The 9,952-nt window shown below is 40.6% G+C and overlaps 1 protein-coding gene across 4 annotated transcripts in view; it reads right to left on the reverse strand.

Moving 5' to 3' along the window:
- LOC123876111 (protein cramped) overlaps positions 1 to 9,952 on the reverse strand; it is a 35,597-nt gene that overhangs the window by 4,567 nt on the left and 21,078 nt on the right. For 3 of the 4 annotated variants that reach the window (XM_045922248.1, XM_045922249.1, XM_045922250.1), the window contains 10 exons: positions 8,311 to 8,464; positions 7,559 to 7,843; positions 6,822 to 7,025; positions 5,246 to 5,421; positions 4,099 to 4,261; positions 3,072 to 3,236; positions 2,170 to 2,585; positions 1,477 to 1,734; positions 830 to 1,097; positions 331 to 448 (listed from right to left, as the gene is read on the reverse strand). In XM_045922248.1, coding sequence (XP_045778204.1) covers positions 331 to 448; positions 830 to 1,097; positions 1,477 to 1,734; positions 2,170 to 2,585; positions 3,072 to 3,236; positions 4,099 to 4,261; positions 5,246 to 5,421; positions 6,822 to 7,025; positions 7,559 to 7,843; positions 8,311 to 8,464 — 2,207 coding nt within the window. Of the gene's footprint in view, positions 1 to 330; positions 449 to 829; positions 1,098 to 1,476; positions 1,735 to 2,169; positions 2,586 to 3,071; positions 3,237 to 4,098; positions 4,262 to 5,245; positions 5,422 to 6,821; positions 7,026 to 7,558; positions 7,844 to 8,310; positions 8,465 to 8,864; positions 8,884 to 9,952 lie in introns of those variants that run through there. The other variant, XM_045922251.1, reaches the window with a different exon arrangement.

Genomic DNA, 9,952 nt, shown 5'->3' on the forward strand with positions numbered 1-9,952 from the left:
GGTACTCAAAAGGTGGACAAACAAATTCCTGAAAGGCCGGCAACGCATTGACAGTTACTCTGATGCAGCAAATGTTCATGGGCGGCGGTAATCACTTAACATCAGGTGACCCGCCTGCTCGTTTGCTCACTATTTTTAATTAGAAAGCTGATGTGGCAATGGGCAGGTCGAGTCTGTCGCAGAACCGACGGCCGATGGGGTAGACGTGTTCTGGAGTGGAGAGACCGCGTGTGGGAAAGGCAGAGGGCCCTGTTTGGTGGCGCGCTCTTGGGAAAACCTATGTCCAGCAGTGGACGCATACGGGCTGATGGAATGGAATATTATGTTTACCTATCGCTAACAAGTGCGAACCCGCTGGGCGCCGGCTCCGGGGTGGGTTTGTTGATGAGCTTGTTGACTAGCTTCACAGTGCTTGACGACTTGTGATCAGGAGACAGTAGCTGTTCACCTGGGTACCAAAAAATATAATAAAGAAAAAGCTGTCGTAGGACATCGGACAGAAGTGAAGCTATACTTTATTTCACTTGTTTAGCGTTTCATCACCACGTTCATTCATTGGTTTCACTTTCTTTCCATTATAGGTCTCCACCCCAAAAGTCAGATAATTTCATCGGAAAGAAAATATCCATCTCGCTCTACTGTCTCCCCATCTCGTCTTAACCGACGTTTTGTTGCCCTCCTCTCTCTCGCCTATATGTCTGTCCCTGTCTAGTTATAGACCCTTTTCTTCCATCTCCTGACTGAACGTGTCCTCCCTCTCATCCTTCACCAAGCTATCTCCTTTGCCCTTCTCTTTCTCGCGTAAGTGCGTTTGGACCTTTATACTCACTTTTCCTCTCATCCCCTGACATCCCATCATTGCTGTCCTGGCTGAAGGTGTTCTTTGGAGAGAATATATCCATCTCACTCTCCCGTCTCTCCCTTTCATCTTCTACCGAGCTGTCTCCTTTGTCGGGCGTCTTGTTGCCCTTCTCTCTCTTGTCTATATGTTTGTCCTTGTCTAACGTTTCGGGTTTTAGTGGTTTCACGGGTTGCGGTAAAGGTGGGGTTGGTATTGCCCACCAATAATCTAGGTCCAGTTTTGATCGGTTGCCAAACTATAAAAAAATAATATGTTCCAAAATATAAAAAAACAAGAGAATAAACAAAATTGTTATTTGAACGGTCGTTTGGGAAAATTATTTTTGAGAAAAAAACGACTAAACTTATGTCTGCAATGTAAAGTTATTTTAAACTAATGAATAAATAAACTGTGTCTAAAGTTAAATTGTTTTAGAATTTTCATACTTATTTACGCACAAAGCTGTCATTGTCAAAATACCTTTTTAAATTAGGCTCAGAACAGCGTGATTGTAACGTGGCATCCAGCCACTACTAATGTTTCTCACAGATTCGAGTTTGTGTTTTTTCGAAATACTTTTATTATCCAAGAAAAGTGCCCATTTTACAAACAAGTGTAGTCGATATAGTACTTACCATTAAATAAAGATCCCCAATAGTCAAATCCCCAGCGTCATATTGACTCCATCCCTTCCTAATCTGTTGAATCGCCAACTCCATGTCGAAATCCGGTTTGGCTTCCTCCTCTTTTTCCTTGGGCTCTTCTGGAACCTCATCACCTTTGGAGTCATCTACTTTGACTTCAACAGTTTTGGCTTCGTCAGAGTCTTTTTCTAAGACTACTTTGAAAACTCCTGCGCCTCGCTGAGGTGGTCGAACTATTCGGAACTTTACCTGTGGAATTTTATTTTATCTTTAAATTGTATCACAAAAACTAAATACATAAAAGGAAAAGGTGAGTGACTGACTGATCTAGCAACACACAGCTCAAACTACTGGTTAAATCGGACTGAAAGGCATGCAGATAGCTATTATGAAGTAGACATTGGTTTCGTTAAACGGATGGACCTTGAAGAATCCCGTGGGAACTCTCTGATTTTCCGGGATAAAAAGTAGCGTATGTTTTTCTTCAGGATGTAAGTTAACGCTGTGCCAAATTTCATCAAAATCGGTTAAACTGTTGGGCCGTGAAAAGTTAGCAGACAGACGGACAGACACATTTTCGTATTTATAATAATATTAAGTAGGTATGGCAGTATGGATTAAGTATCCAGCCATTGGTTCAGAGTGACAAAGCCTACCGAGAATAGTTCAAATTATATCAATTACCTTTAAATTCTTGAACTTCCTCTCTTTCTGACTCTTATCACCTTTCCCGTCACTCTCATTATCTGTGTCACTTTTAGTATACTTCTCATCATCCTCCATTTCCGAAAAACTATCCTTCTCTTTCTCTGACATATCCTTATCCTGTATATCTTTGTCTCTTTCTGGCACATCCCTATCTGTTTCCTCTTCGGCAGTTTCCTCAGATTTGATCTCTTTTTCATCCTCTGTGCTCGGTTTTTCCTCGTCTTCCTGGTTGATCTTGTAATGGGCCATGAGTTCTATTCCGTCTATGGCTGTTTCGTCTATGTGCATCAGTTTTGTGGAGTCGAGGTCCTCTATTTTGGGCTTTTTTTCGGGTTCCTTGTCTTTGTCTGTTATACTGTCTTTCCTTTGGCGTTTTGGAGTACGGATTTTCACTGTAACAATTAAATTTAGAATTCGGGTATTGACAGGATCATGTGACTGGAAACGCCTTTTCAAAGTTACATCACTACCCATCACTATCAATATTCTAAATGCGCAAGTGTATTTGTTTGTTGGATGATTGGTTTTTCTTTCAATCACGCAGCAACGTAGCGACGGATTGACCTCATTTTTACCCGACTACGGCAAAGTCAAAAGGAAGGGTTATGATTTTAGCAGTCTATGTATGTATTTTACAGATAGATATATAGTTGGAGTGTCATAGACTACTTTTATCCCCGAAAATCAAAGAGTTCGCACGGAATTTTCGAAAATCTTAATCTAAGCGGACGAAGTCGCGGGCATCAGCTAGCTCCTTAAATTTGACAAAATATGAAAGCAGATAAGACCACCAACAAGTTGTCGCTTCGATGAACGGGGCTCTTAATAATTTACTCAGTAGTGGGCCGGCGATGATGATGATGATGACAATGTCTTACCCCCACTATCCTTGTCCCGTCTCTGGGAGCCCATCCTCTCGAGATAGGAGGAGAAGCATATCTTCTGGCTGGACAGTTGCTCGCTGGGACTCAGCACGGGCAGGTGGATCTCTGCGCCGGGCCGAGGGCCTAAATGGAGCGCGGGCTTCGTGGGCAGACGATTCTCTAAAACGATATAAAACATAGTGATATGTGTAATCTTGATGATAAGCGAGAAACTCTGAATAAGACTTTGTCTCAAGTATGTCCCGCCCGTAAATGTTGTTTGAAACAAGTGCGAGTCGGACTCGCGTACCGAGGGTTCCGTACTCGGGTATTTTTTTCGACATTTTACACGATAAATCAATAAAATGCATAAAAATAAATAAAAACCTGTTTTAGAATGTACAGGTAAATCCCTTTCATATGATACCCCAGTTGGTATAGTTATTTTGAAAATTTAAACATATTTCAGTAAATTGCGGTTTACGATTTATGACGTATTAAAAAAACTACTTACTAGATCTCGTTCAAACCAATTTTCGGTGGAAGTTTGCATGGTAATGATATAAGAAACTCAATATCATTTTTGAAGACCTATCCATAGACAACCCACACGTAAGGGTTTGATGAAAAAAAAATCTGAGTTTCAGTTCTAACTATAGGGAACCCCCAAAATTTATTACATTATGGTTTACAGAATACATCTACTTACCAAGTTTCAAGAGTGTTCTTATAGTTTCCGAAAAAAGTGGCTGTGACATACGGACCGACAGACAGACGTATGACGAATCCATAAGGGTTCCGTTTTTTGCCATATGGCTACGGAACCCCAATGGGGGTCTTTTAAAAATATTTTCGTCTAAAAATATTTTTTTTTGCTATTGTATCGAGTGGGATGTCAAATGAAAGAGAATTCTGAATTCGTGGGTATAAATGTACAACAACATCAAAATACACCAAACGACAGACAAACACTTTTACTCTAATATTTCAGTGTTATTAAGAGGATCGCAGTCGGGTTTTAGTTTTCAACGTTATCTTGTACCTTGAACAATAATCCTGTCGGTCTGCAAGCGTAGATGCGACTCCAAATCGTCGTTATTGTCACAACGCGGGGCCATATCGAGGCACTGATCTGGCTCCGTGAGTAGTTCCTCCATTGGCTTCACTCGTATACTCTCTTCTAGCCTGAAGTTCTTATAATTTGACTGTCTAATGTTGAGGATTTTGCATAAGATGTCAGGTAACAAGTGTAAATTAAAAATTTATTACACCCACAAGTGAAGATTACAGTAACTAGAAAAGAGCTTATAACTTTCTAACGGCTGAACCGATTTTCTTGGATTATAGCTAAGAACACTCTTTCAAACAAAAAAAAAACTAAATTAAAATCGGTTCATTAGTTTAGGAGCTACGATGCGACAGACAGATACACAGATAGACACGTCAAACTTATAACACCCCTCTTTTTGGGTCGGGGGTTAAAAATGACAGCTACAATGTCACGATCGCAATCACCTCTGATTGGTTGATGCTCGCTCACTATTGGCTTCAATGCAATGTTGCACCAAGAATACTATAAATTCAGCCAATCACAACAGTCGCGATTGAATGAAGATTGATGCTGGTATTACGAAATCGACCTGCGGAAGTATTACATACGAGTTATATTTTTCGCGAATCATCCCTGTACCTATTCAATGATGCCAACAACTTCATCCATGTGGGTTTAGGTTTTTTAAAATCACATGGGAACTCTTTGATTTTCCGGAACAAAAAGTGACCTATGTCCTCCCCTGGGACGCAAACTATCTTTGTGCCAAATTGCGTCAAAATTGGTAAAATTGTTGGCCCGTGAAAAGTTAGCAGACAGACAGACAGACTTTCGCATTTATAATATTAGTATGGAGTATGGATACGGATGAAGAAAGCTTGGGGATGAGTTGCTTAGCTTAGTTAAGTGATTTCGTGAAGTTGTAACAATAAAAGGAATATCCGGCTGAGTTTGTTGTGGGCTCTTCTCAGACCTGGGCGCATTTGGAACACTCTGGAATTAATTATAACAACTATATCATCTTACAACTCTAACAATTCTGACCATCAAAAGGAGTGCAATACTTTGAATACATGATATGAGTTTGATATTTTAAGGTGAAGATGTTAATAAAGAACAGGGCCGTTGTAAAGGATACAGTCTTCCATCGTTTCTCCAAAGCCCGTATAAATGCCGCGAGCCTGGTTCGTAGCGGCAAAGCGGCTGCGGCTCTTGGATTGTGGGCAGCGGCCTGCACTCTTGTCCACGCGTGGGCGGAGCGCGCGCGCAGCGTCACTTGCGCGCGAGAGCACACGCGTGCTCCACCGGCACGCTCTGTTTAAGAAAGTTTCATTTGTGAAGTTTTTGTGAGTAAGAAAGCTAACTTGAAATGGAGTAAAAAAACCTCCGACCTCTGAATTGTCTTAATCACTAGGCTAACCCGCTTTTATCATCATCACTTACCACCAGGTGTGATTGCAATCAAGGGCTAACTTATATCTGAATTGAAAAAAAGGCTAAATAGGTGTAATCATTGGAAAAACAGGAAAAAATATGACAATTTTTTTCATAAGCATGCTGTCATTAATATCTAATCTTCATTATTTTGCGGCCCGCGGGCATCTGAACAACAATGGCCAGTCATAGGAAATTATATTATGGTACCTATTTAACGATAATCTTTAATTACATTCACATTAATAAGTCGAGCCAATTAAATTAAACGCTTGCTCATTATATCCTTTAGAGTTATACAATAAAAATCTAAATTCATTTAAGACTCGTACATAAAACTTTTACTACACATAACTTAAACTCTTAAACAAATTTTCCAAAGGTCATGCGATAGGTACAACAATAAATACCAACATATTGATATATTCTTTTACTAGCTGTGCCCGCGACTTCGTTCGCGTGGAATAGTGACTTTTCGGGGCGCGAGGCGTGTAGTACGTACTCTGTACGTTAAAAATGTTCGCCGTGATTCTTTAAATTGACGTAACTTTTTTATTTATGAACCGATTGACATGAAATAAACACTAAATGTTAAGTGAAACTTACTACAATATATTAGTGAAAACCGTATCTAAATCGAATAAGCCGTTTCTGATATTAGCGTGCACAAACACACAGACAAACAGACAAAAAAAAAATTAATTACAATTTCGGGTTCGGCATCGATATAATAACAACCCCTGCTACTTTTGTTTTATATATTTCCATTGTACAGACACCACTTTTCTACAATTTTATTATATGTATATAGATAAGTACGGGAGGTTTGCATCTGAAATCAGGAAATATGCCTAATTTGTTTCCTGATTGCAGTTGCAAACTTTATCTATAACTGTTGTATGCGAGCCAAAATTAAATAAGTTATTACCCGATCGGGAGTAAGAAATTCGACTAAAGCAGACCACGCTTGCTTAGAAAATACCAAAATAAAAAGTTATAGTGGGTTTGCATCACCTTGTACATTTGTTATAATGTCACTTTGATGGTCTTGCCTCTCGCTCGCACTGCCATGCTGCCCATTAGCTCCGTCTCGCTCAGTCTAGCCACTCACACTCGCACCACACTTGCCTGCAATCTGGTTGAGCCTATTCAAAGCCCGGCACATGGGCATGCGCACTTTGATGGTCCTGCCTCTCGCTCGCACTGCTATGCTGCCCATTAGCCCCGTCTCGCTCAGTCAAGCCACTCACACTCGCACCACACTGGGTCACCACACTTGCCTGCAATCTGGTTGAGCCTCTTCAAAGCCCGGCACATGGGCGTGCGCACTTTGATGGTCTTGCCTCTCGCTCGCACCGCCATGCTGCCCATTCGCACCATCTCGCCAAGCCTGGCACAACACTTCTCGTTGACTGAGGCTAGTTTGCGACGAAGCTCCCCGTAGTTTATAAGGGCGTATAACTCCTGAGCCACCTTTTTTACATCTGGAAAAATAACACTCTGGAAAGATTCTAGTAAATCAACTGAAAGAGGTTTTAAATTAGTGTTTTCGGGAAAATTCGTAACGATTCTATCATTTCTTGGGTTGTTCATAAAGATGGCTTTATTATAACTTATACAAGTGTAAATTAAAAATTTATAACATCCCCGACAAGTGAAGGTTACAGTAACTATATGTGATTTAAGTAATTTTCGTGAATACATTTTAATTTCCATTAATCTTATAATGGCAGGAGTTTTCTTGGGATAATAATGCGGTGGGTTCCCAGATCCTTCCGTATACAACTGACTAAGAGAACGAGATTTCGACTTTTAGATTAGATTAATTTAGTTATTATTAGATTTAAGCGATAATAATTAACCAGGACCGACAGCTTAACGCGCTCTCCGAGCCACTGGACAGCGGAAAGGCCAAATTCGGACCTCTGAAGTCGGTCACCTATCCAGTTACCGACTTGGGTCAACGTTGCTTAACAATCAGAATCAATACTCACACACATCACAAAAACATACTCACTTTCATCAAAATCAACATGTTTGGACAACTTATGCCAGGTCCTGTAATAAAAATGGCTGACTTGCATCTTCGTCTTCAGATTCGCGTCAGGCATTCCCTTCTTCTTCATCTTGGCGCATATGTAAGCCGTGATCGCGTCGAAGTCCTTGCCGTATTCGTTGAGGGCTTCGAAGAAAAGGCTCTTTTCGTCCGCCGACCAGAGCGCTTTGGGCATTCGCTGTTTGACTGTTGGGAACTTTAGTTCCTTGTCGTCTATTTTGTTTGGTGTTTCGCATTCTGTGACATCTGAGAAATATATAAGCGATGATAAGTAAATAGGAAAGGGTTCCGTACTCGGATATTTTTGTTCCGCCATTTTGCACAATAAATTTAAAAAAATCTGTTTTAGAATTTACAGGTAAATCCCTTTGATATGATACCTCACTTAGTATAGTTATCTTACTTTGAAAATTGAAAAAAAAAAATTAAAATTTGTTGCTGATCAAATAGTTAGTATTTGATCAGCAACAAATTTTAATTTTTTTTTTGTGATGTAACCACAAATTCACTTCGGATTTTTGTGCTATAAGCCTACCTACCTGCTGAATTTCATGATTCTATATTCAAGATAGCAAACAGACAGGACAGCGCATTTAATCAAATGGATGTCAAAAATGTTCATGAAAGCAAGACTACAGGGTATCTCTGTCTCTCATAAGACAGAAGACATTTGGCATGCAACGGTAGGTTGCAAATGTTCTACAACTTTATACCTCTTTTATCTGCTTGAGGCTCAAGCCGCAACTTCTTGATGACTCTTGCGCTGGTTCTCTGTTGCTGCAGAGTTGTTAGCGAACCTAGGAGTTCTGTTCTCTCCTCATCTGCTATTGGTTGTCCTGGGGACATTGATGCCTCTTTTACTCCGACCTGGAAAGAAAGAGATGCTCATTAAGTAACAAAAACTGGTTGTCTGTAAAGTCGGTTTACTGACGATAGTTGAACGTGACAACAAAGGCCGATTGTGCTTCTTTGTCGCTCGTTCCGCGCTCTCGCTTGCACTTCAAGCCTTACATGGAACGCCTCAGAGCGAGGTAACGCCGCATGAGTCATGTTTTTTCGTGCGTGCAGCCGGCTCTATCGAATTATAAGACGTTGTCACGTCAAAAAAAGCGGCCAAGTGCGAATCAGACTCGCCCATGAAGGGTTCCGTAGCAGCAAGTAGCGTCATATAAAAGTTCTTGTAGTTCGTTGTAACTTTGATCGATGTTTTAATAATAGTGTATTTTTTTTTAAATTAAGTTTTATTAAAGTAACTACTTAAGCTTACCACGTTTCTAAATGCACAGTGTAGGTACTAAGGTGCATAAACATTACATAACAGTTCATTTGTCATTATAAAACGTATAAATTATAGCAACAATTGTATTGTAATGCATCATAATCACTAATCAGGCACTGAAATGAAAACTTAGTTGCATGTAATCTGAGCCATGATATGACACATAAAATGTAAGAAAATGTACTATTATTTTATCATAGAAGGCCATGAGAATTTCAGTTTATCATCATTATCATCAGCATCCGACCTATGTCCACGGCTGGACATAGTTAGGTCTCTTGTAGTGACTTCCACACGCCACTGTCTTGCGTCGCCTGAAACCAGCGGCTTACTGCGTCCATCTACCTAGTAGGGGTCTTCCAACCCATCCGCTTAACCGATTTGTATGAAATTTGGTACCGAGGTAGCTTGCGTCCCTGTAATTGACATAGGCATTTTATCCCGGAAAATCAAACAGTTCCCACGGGATCTTTAAAAATCTAAATCCACGCGGACGAAGTCGCGGGCATCCTCTAGTTTTGAATAAATGATTTTGGCTTGACTTTTGAAAAACCTGATAGACATTGGGGTCCCAAGGTACTGGAATGGCGACCTCACATCACTCCTTGATGGTTGAGTTTGGATGGAAGCTACAGTCACAGTTTCCAGTAGGCCTATAAACTACATAGTATAACGTAGGTCAGTAGTAAACCTGTCTTCAATAAGAAAAAAATTAGACACAGCATACGCATTTAATGCCTTCCGCCTCCTGATTGGGTCATAAGGAGTTTTTATTAGAATTCCTCGCAAGCCATGCCCTTTTATAAAACCAGTAGTGAGTTAAAGGCCTGGCCAAATACAGCGCGATGGAGAGTGCACGGCAGGCCTCGTAGGCGTAACACGTTTGTATGGAGAAGCTTGTATGAAGTGCCACATAGATCCGAAACATGGTCGCTAACTATGGGTCTCATACGAAACCGCAGAGCTCGGCGTTTCTCTATGTAACCAAATCAGAAACGAGGAGATCCGTTAGGGAACCAGAGTAACCGAGAGTAAGCTACGAAGCTGAAGTGGCAATGGGCAAGGTACATAGTTCG

Source organism: Maniola jurtina, chromosome 21 (assembly GCF_905333055.1).
Source record: "Maniola jurtina chromosome 21, ilManJurt1.1, whole genome shotgun sequence".
NCBI classification, from domain to species: domain Eukaryota; kingdom Metazoa; phylum Arthropoda; class Insecta; order Lepidoptera; family Nymphalidae; genus Maniola; species Maniola jurtina.